The sequence below is a fragment of the Octopus bimaculoides genome, chromosome 6 (genome assembly GCF_001194135.2).
Source record: "Octopus bimaculoides isolate UCB-OBI-ISO-001 chromosome 6, ASM119413v2, whole genome shotgun sequence".
Taxonomy (NCBI): domain Eukaryota; kingdom Metazoa; phylum Mollusca; class Cephalopoda; order Octopoda; family Octopodidae; genus Octopus; species Octopus bimaculoides.
In genome coordinates, this window is record NC_068986.1 from 51042790 (window position 1) to 51060560 (window position 17771).

At 37.1% G+C, this 17771-nt stretch overlaps 1 protein-coding gene across 2 annotated transcripts in view; it reads left to right on the top strand.

Annotated features, from left to right (window-relative positions):
* The window catches only part of LOC106877670 (uncharacterized), a 34944-nt gene that overhangs the window by 3998 nt on the left and 13175 nt on the right, over positions 1-17771 (top strand). For both annotated transcript variants that reach the window (XM_052968729.1, XM_014926619.2), the window contains exons 2-8: positions 5812-6007; positions 6627-6758; positions 10131-10218; positions 11390-11510; positions 13319-13568; positions 15012-15141; positions 16910-17126. In XM_052968729.1, the coding sequence (XP_052824689.1) occupies positions 5814-6007; positions 6627-6758; positions 10131-10218; positions 11390-11510; positions 13319-13568; positions 15012-15141; positions 16910-17126 (1132 nt within the window). In that variant the 5' untranslated portion in view covers positions 5812-5813. The remainder of the gene's footprint in view (positions 1-5811; positions 6008-6626; positions 6759-10130; positions 10219-11389; positions 11511-13318; positions 13569-15011; positions 15142-16909; positions 17127-17771) is intronic.

The following is a 17771-nucleotide window of genomic DNA, read 5'->3' on the forward strand; positions in this document are numbered from 1 at the left end:
TGTGTGTGTATATATATATATATATATATATATATATATATATATATAGAGTGTGCATGTGTGTTGACAACTAGTATTGGATTTTGTTTATGTAACTTGGCAGTCCAGCAAAAGAAACGACAGAATAAATATCACACTTAATAGATATACTGGGGTTCTGTTCGAGACAGTATTTCAGTGTGGCTGCAAGGAAAAGAATACAGCAATTGACCCTTTTTTAAATATGAGACCTTGAACCTGAAACTGGAGATTAATTAGTCAAGTTTAGATTGCACTGCAACACTAACAACCAAAGTCATGGAAAGAACATTTGGAAGAAGAGAATTGAAGAGAAAATTGTTTTCAGTTAGACTTTAATTAAAAAGTAGATTAATTAGTTTAGTAACGAAAATATAAGAAAATGAAATTTCTGACTAAGGATTGGGTGATAGAAGATGAACATTATTTCTGATAGTGTGCATGCTGACATCGTATGTAAACTCAGAATGGTATAATGCATAGTATTAAAGGAATTTTTGTTTGTTCTGAGAATTCACTAACATGATTGAGAGCCTATAATTTAAAATATGCAATACAAGCAGTGATTTTTTTTTTCTCTTGGAATATATGAGGCAAGAACTTGGAGCTGGTTGTTATAGCAAAGAGATTTGGGAATTCTAGAAAAATCTTCATGTACCCTGTTGAATATATTGGTAGGAAATCTTTGCAAGCATTGAAATTTGTTTTCATGCTTAGGCAGAAATGTTGGTGTTGTATAAATCTGTCAGAATCACTACATTAAAGACCCCGTTACTTTATATGGAATTTTAAGAAGCAGTATGGTGGAAATTTAAAGAAACTAGATGTAGTTATGGTGCTGTGATTGTGTATAGAGTTTTTAAGTTAAACAGTTAGTGCAGCATCAGTGTCATCATTATCATTTAACATCTGTTTTCCATGCTGGCTTGAGTTGGGTGGCTGGATAGGAACTAGCAAGACCAAGGACTGCACCAGGTTCCATAGTCTGGTTTCTACTGCTGGAGACCCTTCCTAATACCAGACACTTTACAAAGTGTACTAGGGGTTTTTTAATGTGGTACCAGTGCATAAAAAGCACTGGTGCTGGTACCATATAAACAAAATTGCAAGTGATGGTGTCATGTAAAAAGCATCCAGTCCACTCTGTAAAGTGGTTGGCATTAGGAAGGGCATCCAGCCACAGAAGCCATGCCAAAACTGACTATAGATCCTGGTGCAGACCTTGACCATGCCAGTTCCTGTCAAGCTGTTCAACCATGCCAAAAATTAAATTATAAATGAAAATATTTTTCTAAGCATCATTAGGTCCTGAAATGGAATATTAATTGATTATATGAACTCTGTAAAACACTATATTCCAAGCCTTTATAATAGTCACAGCAAGTGATATCTTGAATTGGATGATTATTTTAGAAGGGTAGTGTTGTATGTTGATTTACTTGGAAAATTAAAAGGGTATCTAGGCAATATATGTGTGGGAGAGTGAAAATATGAAGTGATATCAAAAGCTGAGAGATTAATATCAGAATGACTTAAAACATTAATGGCTTGAAAGAATTTAGTGATCTACAAATGGAAAGAGTGATATATGGTCATTACTAGAGAATATTTTTCTAGGAACTTAATGTAGATCAGATGGTTGTATGCATTGCAAGCATTTAAAATCTTCAAACTTTTCTACAAAAACTGATTTTTTTTTCTTACTTGGACCACATCCATGCTGGGCCACCACCTTGAAGTGTTTAGTCGAGCAATTAAGTCTAGTACTTATTCTTTTGGTCTCCTTTGCTGAATAGCTAAGTTACATGATGTAAACAAACCAGCACTGATTGTCAAGTGTTGGTGGGGGACAGCTGTAGAAAAAGACATGTACACACATATATATGCATTTATATATGATGAGCTTCCATAGTTTTTTTCTACCATATTTGCTCACATGGGGCTATAGTAGAAGATACTCGCCAGAGGTGACATGCTGTGGGACTGAACCCAAAACCATATGGTTGCAAATAATATAAGCAGCTATCAGTGTACAAATACACCCTAAACTAAGAGAACTACTCAATGTTTTGGGCTGTACATGCATTACATAAAAAGAAAGCTTTTATGGAAAGTTAACCTTTAACCTCATTATCATAAAAATGTTTCCTCTTGTCAACTCTGAGGCTATTGTATCCACATAAACTCACTTGTTCTGACTGTCTTCTTCCTGTGCTCAAATATCTCTCTGTTGATACAACCAAAACCCTTCCTTTATTTGAACTTCACCTGTCTCACTGTAAATTTCATATTTTCCCTTTTACTTACTGACCTACGATTACTCAAACTATCCTCATATACTTATTCTCTTTTTGTCTTGGAAAGTCTAAAAAATTTGAACATTATTTCATCACAAACTCACAAAAAAAAATTATATTTGGCAAAGTAACTATTTTGAAGAGAGTAAAGAATCGAAATGTTGTCATTTCACTGATTTACAATCCTTGTTAGATAAAAAGCATTAATCTTATAATCAGGTAAAATGTAAGCTTCTGAAGAAATCTGTTAGGAACAATCTCTGCAGATAATGAGTTTTATTAGTTGTACTTTCATAGTTTTCAGATTCAGTTTTAGATTTTAGTTTCTCTCCCTCTCTCTCTCTCTCAATAATGAACCTGATCCTTATACGTTACTCTTCTTTTGCCTCATTTAAAATTATCACTCTCTCTTTTTTCATTTCTGTTGTGAGGCTTTTTAGTTTTGTATATTACAAGGTAGCCTCACTAGTGCTGGTGCTATGTAAAAATATCCTGTGTGCTTTGTAAAGTAGTTGAAGAATCAATAGAGACAGTGCTGCATTGCGAGGACTCTTAGTCTTGCCAGGGGCCAGACGGCCTCTTTAGAGCAGGCGCCATGCAAAAATGCCCACAGCATACTCTGTCAGTTGCATTAGGATGGGCACTCAGCTATAGAAACCATGCCAAAATGAGATATTGGAGCATGCTGTAGCCTTCTGCTTCATTGGATACTGTCAAAGCAGATGTGAAATGATGAGTTCTTCCAGTTATATGAAGTGATATCAAAAGATTCTTGGACTTGTTATGTCTAATAAAAAAAAATAACTTATTTTAACATCATCTCCTTTGAAATAGTCACCTTGCACTGCAATACACTGGTCTCAGCATTCCAACCACTTTTGGAATCCGGCTTGGAAGTTTTCTCTGATTCGAGGACATTCTGTGATTTACTCTGGATCTTAACAACAGTGGTGAAACAGTGACCTTTGAGCTGCATTTTCATTTTGGGGAAGAGATGGAAACCTGCAGGTGTGGAAGCAATACCATGTTGTTTTTGGCGAGAAACTCGGTGACGGTGCATTGTTGTCTTCAAGAATCCAATTCTTCGTGCTCCACAGATCTGGTTGCTTTCGCCGAATGTCCTCCCTTAAACATTTTAAAACCTAGCAATAAAACTCTCGATGATGTGGCCATCAGGGAGACTAATTCTCAATGTACAATACCACTTTCAAGGATGTTCTGGTTTTGAAGTGCCTATGCCACTTGAAACCTTGTGTACATCCCATTACCTTGTCACTAAGCTTGCCAAAGCATGCTCAATGGCTAAGTAGCAGACTTCCTAAGTTTAAAGCAATATTTCACATTGGCTCTTTGTTCCAACTTTCTGTACATGACAAAATTGCTGACTACAGCATACATGTGATCACAAAAACACAAATTTCACAAGTTGTGAAGTAAACACAACAATGTCACTTGGCACACTACCTCATAAAGGTCACTGCTAGCTCTCACTGCACTTGCAATCTTGTGTTGCCGTCTGTTGGCATGCTATAGAAATAGTTGGGGAACCTTTTGATGCCACCTCATAGTTGAATATTAAGCAGTTAAATAACATCCACCTCTGTGCTTTTTTTAAAAATTTTAATGTTCTGTATGGATTATTATTATTATTAAGGTGGCAAGTTGGCAAACTCATTAGAACGCTGGGCAAAATGCTTAGTGGCATTTCATCTGTCTTCATGTTCTGAGTTCAAATTCTGTTGAAATTGACTTTGCCTTTTGTCTTTCTTGGATTTATAAAATATGTACTAGTTGAGCGCTTAGGTTGATGTAATTGACTAACCCCTTTGCCCAAAATTGCTGGCCTTGTGCCAAAATTTGAAACCAATATTTTGTATGTGTTAGTTTTTTTTTTTTTTTTTTTTAGATCACTCTGTTTATTTTGACTTTCTTGACTTTATTTCCTGTAGATAGAATTCAGTCCACAATAGAATTAAAAAGTATGGTAGTCAGGTTTCTAGAATGCATATTCTGTTTTTGTATTACTGGCATAATGCCTCTCCCAAGGTTTAATTGTTTTTGTATTTGCTTTGTTATTTAACCTTGCAAATTTTGACCTACTTCCATTCATAGTTTTCTCATGGCGTCACTGCTCTTTGTTAGAGAGGTGGGAATTCACTTTCAAGCATTGGACAGATATTAATGCATTGATATGTTGCTGCAATTGACTTCTGTGATATTTACATCTTTGTTATTTGGGGAAAATTAAATAAACTGAATATTGTATATTTACATAAGCACAAATAATGACGCTCAGACTATTACACACAGACATGTATACATGGAAACAAATCCTTGTTTGTAAATGCGCAAACTAATAATTTAGTGCCCTAATCTAACCATTAACATTTAGCATTCAGATTTCTCTGTCAAATGTGTCATCATCATCGTTTAATGTTCATTTTCCATGCTGGCATGGGTTAGATAGTTTGACTGGAATTGGTAAGCCGGAGAGCTGCACTAGCTTCCAGTCTGATTTTGGCATGGTTTTTATCCTAACACCAACCACTCCAAGAGTGTAATGGGTGCTTTTTACGTGCCACGGGCATGGGTGCCATTTACGTGACACTGGCAATAGCCATAACTACGATTTCATGGGTGCCATTTACATGACACTAGCAATGGCCATGACTACGGTTCACTTGGCTTCACGTATTTTCTCAAGCCTAGCATATTGCAAAAGATCTTAGTCACTTGCTTATTTATTCACATCATCATCGTTTAACGTCCGCTTTCCATGCTAGCATGGGTTGGACGATTTGACTGAAGACTGGTGGAGCCCGAAGGCTACACCAGGCTCCAATCTGATTTGGCAGTTTCTACAGCTGGATGCCCTTCCTAACGCCAACCACTCCGAGAGTGTAGTGGGTACTTTTACGTGCCACCGGCACGAAGGCCAGTCAGGCGGTACTGGCAACGGCCACACTCAAAATGGTGTATTTTACATGCCACCTGCACAAGAGCCAGTCCAGTCACACTGGCAACAACCTCGCTCGAACGTTTTGTTCACGTGCCACCGGCACAAGTGCCAGAAAGGCGACGCTGGGCACAGGTGCCATCATGATTTCGCTTTCGCTTGCCCCAACAGGTCTTTGCAAGCTGAGTTTCGTGTTCAATGAAGGAGACGATGTTGGCATGGGTGCCAGTCATCGAATTTAGTTCGATTTCGGTTTCACTTGCCTCAACAGGTCTTCGCAAGCGGAGTTGTTTTGAAATTAATCATACACTATCTTGTAGCTTTGAGGTTGCAGTGATGTGTTTTCTTTTAGAATGACAATGCAAAGTTATTGTGAAAGGCTTGATCTGGTCAGTTTCAACACAAAATTGGTAGAATATTTGGACCTGATATGGCTGGTCTCAATGCAGAAGGGTTAATAGATAATGAATGTAGAAATAGTTTGAATCAGAAATATGTTTAATTACCTCTTCAACATAGTTTCTAATATTTTTGTTGCAGATATGAATCAGTATTCTGCTTACAGTTTAATTTCCATGCTCAATGGTAATGAAGCCAACAATAACCGGAATAACACCATCAATTCAGCATATTCATATTCTACTGGCCAACCTCCTGGCTTAAATTTTAACAGGAACAGACCTCAGTTTGAAAATCAACATGGCTTTGGTCAACAAAAATTTGATAATAAAGATCGGTAAGCTATTTTTTTACTTTTAAAACAAACATATATCTTATTTATTAACAGAAAAGATTCTATATTGTTGCCTGATTGTGATATTATCTGAAATCTCATAGAAACAGAGTTGTTCAGTGACAAGTGTGGAATGAAGATGCAGTTTACTTTTTTGACATGATCATAAGTCTCATCTTTTCCTCTGAAAATAGTGGATGATTATGAAATAGGAGAACTGGAAATGCTACATTAACTAAAGGAGGAAGAGAGACATTTGTGTGGATCATCAAATCAGCTTTTTACCTCATGTAGCAGTTTGAGTTTTCATGAGCTTCTTTAAACCATGTTGGAACAGTTTTGGGAAAATTGCTTTTTGATACTTTCCTTTTGCATAAAATTTAAGATTGCTTTTGAAATTTACATAAGATTAGAAAATGGAAAGGAAAAGATTAACTTGGTGGAAAATATAAATCAATAAAGAATGGATGGACTTGAATGAGTAAGTAGTTACTTTTTTCTGTTGGATGAACAAAAATCAATTGTGAAAAAAGACTAAGATTTTAGTTTTCTCTATTCAGCAAATGAACTGATAATTATGAACATATCTACACTTTTTTTCTTTTTTTTTTTTTTACTTCAGAAATTATAATGGACATGGTTGGGGTGTGAAGACTGATCCAGAACAGAATGTGGAAGAAATCAATGTAGACCATTCTTTCACAGTACTGGACCATTATAACTCAGATCTCAACTTGCTTATAGATCTGGATGGGTAAAGTTTTTCCTTTTTTAAATGCTTTTCTTGATGTGCTTGTTTAAAATGTTAAATAATAATTTAAGGTACTTCCAAGAATAATAGTAAGGGTAATATTGTTTAATACATTAACATGTACCAGGATTTCAAGACAGGCTGCCCCTGGGAGTTCCTCTATGCTGATGACCTTGTTCTAATACCTGAGTCACTACCAGAACTAGCAAAGTTTTGGGTGTAGAAGCCAGGTCTAGAATCGAAGGATCTTAGAGTTAACTTAGCAAAAACCAATGTCTTAGTGAGAAGGTGGACAAATCACAAATCCCTTCAGGTAGATGGCTCTGCTTGATCAGGTAGAAACTCTATAAGATGTACCCTGTGTAAGCTATGGGCACTTAAGAGGTGCAGCAATATCTAAGAAAGGTTAACTGGGAAGATAGTTTTTGTGTGTGGAAGATGCACAGGTGCCATAAACACCAAAAATGTACAAGAAACAAATTCCATTACATGCCAGGGGAAAAAACTAGAAGTAGTTGATAGCTTTCGTTAACTAGGTGACCAAGTCGGTAGCAGGGGTGGATGCTCTGAGAGTGTAGGTACTAGAATAAGAATAGGCTGGGCAAAGTTCAGAGAGCTCCTACCTCTGCTGGTAACAAAGGACCTCGCTCAGAGTGAAAGGTAGACTATGATGCCTGTGTGCAAACAGCCATGAAACATGGGCTGTGACTGCTGAGGACATGTGTAGGCGTGAAAGAAATGAAACTAGTATGCTTTGCTGGATGTGTCATGTCAGTATGCATGCACAACAGTGTAAGTACCCTGAGACTTAAGTTGGACATAAGAAGCATCAGATATGTGTAAGAGAGACGACTGTGCTGGTATGGACATGTGTTGCGTATGGATGTAGATAGCTGTGTGAAGTGTCACACCCTAACAGTGGAGGGAACTTGTGGAAGAGGTAGACCCAGGAAGACATGGGATGAAGTGGTGAAGCACGACCTTCGAACGTTGGGCCTCACTTAGACAGTGACAAATGACTGAGACCTTTGGAGATATGCCGTGCTTGAGAAGACCTGGCAAGCCAAGTGAGATTGTAGTCGTAGTCAATGCCAGTGTCACATAACTGGCCCATTTAAAAGCACCCTTCAATTGTTGGCTGAAATGCTGTGTTTGTGAAGACCTGTTAAAGCGAGTGAAATTGTAGTCGTGGCCGATGCCAATGCTCCCTGACTGGCATCCATGCTGGCGGCATGTAAAAAGCATCATTTGAGCGTGTCCATTGCCAGTGCTGCCTGACTGGCACTTGTGCCAGTGGCACATAAAGAGTACCATTTGAGTGTGGCTGATGCCAGTGCTTGTGGCACATAAAAAGCACCCACTACACTCTTGGAGTGGTTGATGTTAGGAAGGACATCCAGCTGTAGAAACCTTGCCAAATCAGATTGGAGCCTGGTGCAGCCTCTCAGCCTGCCAGTTCTCATTCAAACCGTCCAACTGATGCCAGCATGGAAAGCAGATGTTAAACGACGACGACAATGATGGTGATGTAACTTTCTTCCACTTCATCATATATAGACTAGAGGCAGACTGCTCATCCTTTATAATTGTCTATTTCACATAAGATAGAAACTTTATAATGTGACAATTATTTAGTTAGATTCATATGATAATGGTGTAGTTAACCTAGTTATATGTGGACATTCAAGTCATTATGGTAAGTTGCATATAAGCTGTCTTATATATTGTATTTACTGGAATATAAGACATACATTTTCCTTTTTTTAAATGAATCCAAAAATTGCCGTGTCTAAAATAACCATAGTATAAATAAGAGATTGAGCACCATAAACTAGGGATCTAAATGAGCAAGATAATACTACTAATAATAAAATATTGAAAAAAAAAGCCAAATTATCATGGACTCTCAGTACAAATTTATGAAAAATTGCTTGCAGTGTGTTGGCACTTATTTGGGACGGTCACATCATCATTTTATGCCTTGTTTCTTAGCATACATAACCCACATCTGATATTGTCTCAGATTATTTAGTCACTTTGTTATCTTTAAGAAACTTTTATTATCTAAATTAAATATTCTTTTAGAAAAATGAAAGCAATTTTAACTGTTCACTCACCTGTTAGCTATTTGCAATTAGTGGATGATCATGGTTGGACACACACATCACAGCCAGAAATACTATTTTAACATCCTGTATAGCAATAGAGATAACTATACAGTTGATCTGAAATAAGATGAAGTTAAAATACAGTAGTTATATCTTAGTTTATGATAAATTTATGGTTTTATACTTTGCTCCGTTGGATGTGTAATGTCAATGTGAATACCCGTCAGAGTGTAAGTATCTTGAGAGAAAAGCTGAACATTAGAAGCATCAGTTGTGGTGTGCAAGAGAGACGATTGCGCTGGTATGGACATGTGGTGAGAATGGATGAGGATAGCTGCGTGAAAAAGTGCCACACCCTAACAGTTGAGGGAACCCGTGGAAGAGGTAGGCCCAGGAAGACCTGGGCTGAGGTGGTGAAGCAAGACCTTCGTACATTGGGCCTCACCGAGACGATGACTACTGACCGAGACCTTTGGAAATGTGCTGTGCGTGAGAAGACCCAGCAAGCCAAGTAAGATCGTTGCCAGTGCCCCTGGACTGGCTTGTGCGGGTGGCACATAAAAGACACCATTTCGAGCGTGGCCGTTTTTGTGCGGGTGACACGTAAAAGCACCCACTACACTCTCTGAGTGGTTGGCGTTAGGAAGGGCATCCAGCTGTAGAAACTCTGCCAAATTAGACTGGAGCCTGGTGTTGCCATCCGGTTTCACCAGTCCTCAGTCAAATCGTCCAACCCATGCTAGCATGGAAAGCGGACGTTAAACGATGATGATGATTTACATGCACATTTCTCCTTACAAAGCCTCACTTTAAAATCTTTCAATGAGTGTATGATGAAACGCACTAAATTTGCTTTTTCCACGAATAGGGTTGCATCTCATGTAAGAGTTCCAGTTAATATGGTAATATAGTAATGTTTATTACTGTGTGAATTGTCTACAAATAATGTATTGGGTTGTCCAGAAAGTTTGTGCCGATTTATAGTAGCTTACCTTTCGACTTATTTGCCATGAAACTACCTCAATTCTTGGAAGAGGGTATTTTGAAGTTAAAGGAAAGATGGAGACGCATTGTGCAACAAAATGGTTTATATTTGGTTGATTAAAAATGTGATGGCAAGTATTTATTGACCTTTTTCTTTCCTTTAAAAATTGGCATGAACTTTCCGGACAACCCAATATATTTCTCTGTGAATTATTTACAGATAATGTACATTATTTGTAAATTTAATTTTTTACAATATAGTTTTTATTTTGTTATCTTGCAGCTATGGTGGATCTGTATTAACTGATCCTGAAGGTTTCTGTTTCTGTTGGGCCGGAGCTCGTGCAACTTATGGTGTCACTCGTGGAAAGGTTCAAATCTTTATATTTTCATTAGCTCCTTATGAATAATATAGTTTTCAAAATGCTATGAACTGGCAAGAGTCCATTACTGAAATCTTTATACAAAAGAGATGATCCTTTATTCATAATATTTGGTGCAATTACAAGTTTGAATTTGAAATTAGGGAATAAAGAAAAAGTTGTAGAGAATAGTAGTAGTATAGGGGAATACTCTGTGACAGTGTGTCACTGCATCCATCATTTGTTGGTGATTCCCTACTGGAAGATGACACCTTTGCACCACATAGGCGATTACCCCTGCCCAACCCATGGTTCTTGTTTTACCAGGTCAGAGTGCAAATTCTACCATAACCTCTGTTAGTTGCCTCTTATGACACACAGGAAACGTTGGGTCTATTCTTTGACATGCCAGTCCCTACACAGCACTAGAGCAATGTGAAATGAAGTGTTTTGCTTAAGAACATAATGTGCCGCCTGCTCTGGGAATCAACCTGGTGATCATGAGTGCAGCATCCTAACCACTTGGCCATGCACCATCACATGCAGAGAGCGTACATTTTTTTTCTTTTGGTACTTATTATGAAGTACTTAAAATTTCTAATCACTGGTAATTAGATGTAACACTATTTCATTCCTTTTAGAAATCTTCAGCATGACATAACCTGTAGTACATAAATTAAACATTTTATGAAGTGAGATTTTTCTAGCTTCGTAAAATGCTATATATAGGAAATAATCATAGACTGAAAACAATTCCTGAAACGTGTGTTTTTTTCTAACCAATTCTATTCTACTATGATAATGTTTCCTGTAATTAGTTATACAGTATAAAATAAATCAGCTATTGAGCAGTTATCTGCTAGACTAAATAGGCTATTTTAATCCTGTAACTGTATTGTTTTTCTGTTTTTCCTTCAGTCAAATAATATCTCCACTCCTCTTTATTTCTCAATGTCTCTGAATTTTTCTTTCTGTATCTATCATTCTCTTTATCATTTGCTCATTCTCTTTATCTCTGTTAATTTATCATCTCTCTAATTCCTTCTCTCTGTTGTAGAGCTTTGTTTTCTTTCACTTCCTCTCACATTATTCTATCTTTTCCTCTCTCTCTCTCACTGTTTTTTAACAATTCAGCCTTATATTTGACTGTCTACCTTTTGTGTGTGCATAATCCTTGCAGGTTTTCTTTGAAGTTCACATAACTGAAAACCTTCCTGTAAATTTTGGTGACAACCATAAAGAAACTGATCCCCATGTAGTAAGAATTGGTTGGTCCATTGATAGCTGTTGTTTCCAGCTAGGTGAGTTGCTATTCATTGTATGTTGTGTATTAGGAGATTGGTTTTGTATGTAAATGTGTTTCTCTCTGTGGCTGTCCTCAAGGCACTAAAATATGACAGCTTGGGAGAAAAGACAGTGATTTTTAACCTAAGTGGTGGCATCACCTTAGAAGCATTATAAGTACACAAAGGGGTGGGGTTCTATGGAGTTGCTGGGTGTTAGTGGAAGCGTATGATTTCTATTAGTAACTAGCTTAGAAACTGTACTCAATGCAGACTTTTAAGCTAGTTTTTCTAGATCCACAAAGTTTTGGTATTACTTTGAATTCAGTTTAAATGAAAACTTGTAAGTTCAGAAATTTTGGGGGTTCTTTTAAAATATGAATTTTCAACTGTTAGCATATAACAAATCCACATCCAGACCTGATCCCAATGCTGGATGTTCAACAACAAAATGAAAGGCAGATTTTCAATCCAAGGAGCATCCTGTTTCCAAAAAGGTATATGTCTATGTAGACTGAGATACAAGGGTCCCGGACGGACGGACGGACAGACAGAATTTCACATTTATTATAATAGATAAAATATCTAAACCAGTTACAATACTTAGGTTTTAACCCTTTAGTGTTCATATTACTCATAGCTTTGAGATTTTGATGAAGTGATTGTTTATTCTTAGAACGACATTGTAGGGTATGTGTAAGAAGCCAGATCTGGCCTGTTTGAACATAAAACAGAATATTTGAACTGGAAACAGCCAGTTTAAATGCTAAAGAATTAAACGAATTTTCAGAAAAAAAAAAATCTTTGGTATTAGAATATGCACTAGACATTGTGCTTGCAGTGAGCAGAAACATAACTGACGGTAAAGGTCCAATATAATTTTGTTCTGTCTCTCTTTATAGTAATTCCATGCAAATATTTAAAAAGAGAGGCGCATTTTGGGGAAAAATAAACCACAATGCTTGATTAAAAGAAACTGACATGGAGAGGAGGTGAGACATGTTCAGGAGTCTGATTAACCTTTTAGCATTTAGATTATTCCGTCAAAAGCAATGCCATTGTTTTGAATTAATCATACATCATCTACAAGCTTTGAGATTTTGATGAGGTAACTTAATTTTTAAAATGATATTGTAGGGCTGGTGTGAGAGGCCAGTTTGATCATAAAATTGGCAGAATATTTCGGTCAGATACGGCCAGTTTAACTGCATAAGGGTTAAATAAGACCTTCATTTCAGATATCCTGTTTATTTTACATACGAACAAACATGTCAGACTCATGAGGAGCACTTTTGTGTCATTATCATCGTCATCATTTAACGTCCGCTTTCCATGCTAGCATGGGTTGGACGATTTGACTGAGGACTGGTGGACCAGGAGGCGACACCAGGCTCCAATCTGATTTGGCAGAGTTTCTACAGCTGGATGCCCTTCCTAATGCCAACCACCCAGAGAGTGTAGTGGGTGCTTTTACGTGCCACCGGCACGAGGGCCAGTCAGGCGAGTACTGGCAACAGCCACGCTTGAAATGGTGTATTTTACATGCCACCTGCACAAGGGCCAAACTTCTGTTGTCCATGCTGGCATGGGTTTGTTGGTTTGACCAAGGCTGGTAAGCTGAGGGACTGCATCAGACTACAGCCTATTTTGGCATGGTTTCTATGGCTGGATGCCCTTCCTGACGTCAACCACTCCGGGAGTGTAATAAATGCTTTTATGTACCAGTTGTGTGACACTTTTCCTGCAAAGTAAACAAAAAAGAAAAAGAAATCCCCCACAGTTTTGGTCATTGTTTTCATGTTTCTTCCAATTTTCTTCATGTCTAGGAGAATCTATGGAATCCTATGGTTATGGAGGTACTGGCAAATTTTCTGTGAATTTGAATTTCTCCAACTATGGTGAACGTTTTGGTGTGGGTGATGTTGTTGGATCATTGCTAGATTTGCAATCTCACCCGCCGACAATTTCTTTCACCAAAAACGGCCGTTGGTTCGGGAATGCTAAAGTCTTGCACGGTTATCCTGTGGGTGTAAAATCTAAAGCTTTATTTCCTCATATTCTTACCAAAAATTGCCGGTAAGTTTTAACTTTTATTTTTCTCTAGTTGTTTTTAGTTATTATTAACTTGTAATTAAATATTTTATTTTGTTGTTTTATTGAACTGGTAGTTTGTGGTGAACTTAATGAATATACTTTACTGTAATTACTTTTGTTTGTAATCTCAATTTATTATGCTATAATCATCATCATATGTCCATTCTCCATGCTGGCATGGGTGAGATAGTTCAACCAGAGTTGGTAAAGCCTGGGGCTGTACTAGGCTCCATTGTCTGTTCTGGCATGGTTTCTACAGCTCAGTGCCCTTCCTAATGCCAACCACTCCACAGAGCTTTTATGTAGCACCAGCACTGGTGCTTTTAACATGGTGGCACCAGCACCAGTTTATTAACATGGCACCAGCACCAGTGCTTTTAACATGGTACCAGCATCAGTGCTTTTTAACATGGCACTAACATCAGTGTCTTTTATGTGACAACAGTATCAATTCTGTTTCTTGAGTACAACAAGGCACAGATATCTCAGCCTTTAGTCATCTCCTTTGTAAGACTCAGTGTCTTGAGATTGGTCTTCAATACTTCATCTTGACAGTAAAATCTTAAAATTTTTTTTGGTATTCTTCCTATAACTGGAAGTGGGGTTTGGAAATAATTTATTTTTTTAACACTTGTTTATGAAGACATTGTGAAGTGTGTCAACTACCTCAACCAAAAATCCAGTTTTCATCATGATGATGATTATTATGATGATGATGAGGACGGTGACGACGACGAACAACAACGTGGCAAGCTGGCTGAATTGTTAGCATGCTGTATGAAATGCTTAGCGGTATTTCACCTGTCACTATGTTCTGAGTTCAAATTCTGACGAGGTCAACTTTACTTTTCATCCTTTCAGGGTCAATAAATTAAGTCGAAGTAAAACACCGGAATCGATGTAACTGACTAATCCCTTCTCCCAAAATTTCAGGCCTTGTGCCTATAGTAGAAAGGATTATTATTATTATCATTATTATTATTTCTAACATAAGTATAAAACCACATTTAGAGACTGGAAATAAACTGCCATACCATGCCAACTCTAACACCTCACTTTAATAACTGTAGTAATGTCACTCATCACTCTTAATGATCCAGGCTGGCTTAAGTATTATGTACAACATTTTATCCTTACATATTATGATGAAAGAAAACGAATTGTTAAAGGGTTAACTGACAGAATCTGCAAAATATTTGGTAAAACTGCCTTATGCTCTGAGTTCAAATGATCTATGACTGAACTTTGTATTTTCATATTTCCAGAGGCAATAGAATATGTACCGATAATTCACTGGCTTCATTTTAACTGCCAGTTCTTTAAAATGTGTAGCCTTGTGTCTAAGCTAGAAATTGCTATTATGCTATGAAAGATAACACCATTACTGTCTGTCTGTCTATTTTTTTTTTCTTTTTCATTTTTAAGATTCAAGGTTAATTTTGGTCAGACTGATCCATGGTTTTCTCCGCCACCTGGTTTTGTCTACATTGACCATGTTCCTTTAGCAGACCGTGTACGGGGACTTACTGGACCTTGTAAAAAAGCTGATTGTGAGGTAAATATTTTTAGTCTCCATTTATCTAAGTATCATGGAAGCAGTTGTGGTTATTGGTATTGTAATAGTCTACAGTTTCTTGCTAATTAATATGGACAGTATCAAGCTTTCACATAGCTTGTGAAAACTGCTTGCACAGGAATAACACTATAGTTGTTTGTAAATTTTTAACCCTTTTGTTACCATATTTCTATTAAAATTGTTTGCCTTTTCAGTTAATTTTAAGAAAAAAATAAATTTAGTAAAATAATTTTGTAGTTATTAAGCTGGTGTTTGAAACAGATTAATATGAACTTTTGAAAGATTTTAATTTTGATCTCTTTAAAACAGGAAGTTTGTTTCCTAGAACCAGGGGCAGTTTCAGGCAAGTTGGTATCAAAAAAGTTAAAAGATGATGTATATTTGACAACCTTCTTGCAAAGTTTTGTATAAAAAAATTGAAGGATAAAGAATAGCTTTTGACTTTTACTATCCAAAAGGGTTTTTCAACCCAATTTTTATAGCTTGATGTGTATTCTTAAAACTTTTTCAAAGAGAATTATTTCATGTTCTCTCAAAAGTTGAGAAAATTCTTATGATTGTCAACAATGTATAGTATTCAATTTTCTTCATCTATATATTCTCAGTTGAAATCTAGCTGGAATCCTGTGTTCTATCAGATTTTCGTTGATTCTTCAGAATCAGGAAAATTCTGTACTAAACAAAAGTCAGCTGCCTTCCATGCTATGCTGCCCTTAACACAATCATAAAGCATGGCCTAGATGCCGCAGCTTCTGTTCCCAGCTTGAGCCAGCTGGGTTAGGCTAAGAGGATAATAAAAGGCTTGACAGTATAACAATTTTCCCGTTCCATGGTGATAGGCCCCTAATCTAGGATGCCACATTCTGTGACACCTCCAGTGGCAACTTGGTATGTTCATCCACCAACCCAGACTCTGCTGCTCATTAAGCTGAGAAAAGCAAGTTGTATTTGATTTTTTTCATCTATATATTCTCAGTTGAAATTTGGCTGGAATCCTGTGTCCTATTTTTGTTTTCTTCAGATTCAGGAAAACTCTGTCCTAAACAAAAGTCAACTGCCTTCCACATCATGTTGCCCATAACAAAATCGTAAAGCATGGCCTAGATACTGCAGGCTTCTCTTAGCTCAAGCCAGTGGGGCTAGACTGAGGGGACAATAAAAGGCCTGGTGGTATAACAATTTCCCCATTCCATGGAGGTAGGCCTCTCATCTAAGATGCCATATTCTGTGACATCTCTAGTGGCAACTTAGTGTGTTCAGCCTCCAGCCCAGGTTCTGCTGCTAATCAGGCTGAGAAAAGCAAACTGTCAAAGTATCAGTTGATCTCTGACAGGTTTATGGTTGAGCCTGTCACAGCGGAGAACTTCGACATTCTCAGTACCCCGATCTTTGCTCACTGCTGTTGGAGATAACTATTCTCAAGTGCAAGCCTTGTTCCATTGCATCTTCCTTGCCATCCTCCTGGGCAACACCTTTCTCATTCTGTCTGTTGTGTCCATGAGGTGGTCTGAATTTCAGGAAATCAAGAGAGTGTAAGAATTTCATAGCTTACTTCATGAACAATAGACTTCTACAAATCCCCCCATGCATTCTCCGTTTGTACATGTTTTGGACCTTGTAGTTAATTGAAAAATTTAGTATTTGACAACCTGCTGTAAAATACAATTATGTAGTGTTAAAGTGTTTTATTTTTAACTGTTCCTTTTGTTATGCGTATTTCTGATAATTTATTTTAAATTTATTCTAGATGAATATGATTGTTGGTCTGCCTGGTGCTGGTAAGACCACATTAGGCATTCTGAAACAGAAGAACTTCCCAGATAAAAGATATAATATTATTGGAACAGACACACTCATTGATAAAATGCGTGTGATGGGTCTTGCAAGAAAAAATAACTACCACGGTCGTTGGGAAGTTTTGATTCAGAAATCATCAAAATGTTTGAACAGGTTGTTTGAAATAGGTGAGAGTTTGTGCTTCTCTCTGTTTTAATTTACAATCAATTGAAGTAATTCTTTATGCTATACCTAGATGCTGGTTATTGCTCTGTTTTTTGCTAGTGTAATGTTTGTGATAGCTGAGACATCTTACCAGCATTAATTTGTGCTATCATTCACTTTGTGGTTCGAAATGTACCAGTTATTATCATCCCCTTCATTGTTTTTTAACATCCACTTTCCCATGCTTGCATGGGTCAGATGCAACTTGTTGAGGCAAATTTTCTATGGCTGGATGCCTTTCTTATCACTATTTCATGTAAGTCTGGAAACGAAGGATGTTGCTTGTATGATGGTAATACTCATTTTACTACTTTGTATGATATTGAAACAACAAAACACACACACATGCGCATGTGTATATAACTTTTCACACTTTGTATATGCTTCCTTCTCGGCTTCCCATGTTTCTTCTATCGTTCAGTCTTTAGTTGTGGTTTGCGCCTGATGATTATTCGGGTGTTACACGTTATAATTCATTATTTGGCATGTTCTCAGCATAAGAAACTATTAGTAGCACATAAAAACATGTATTGTGTCTGTCTATTAAATATTTCTCTCACCAGATGAAGTACTTTTTTTATTGATCTTACCATCATGGAACAGTACAT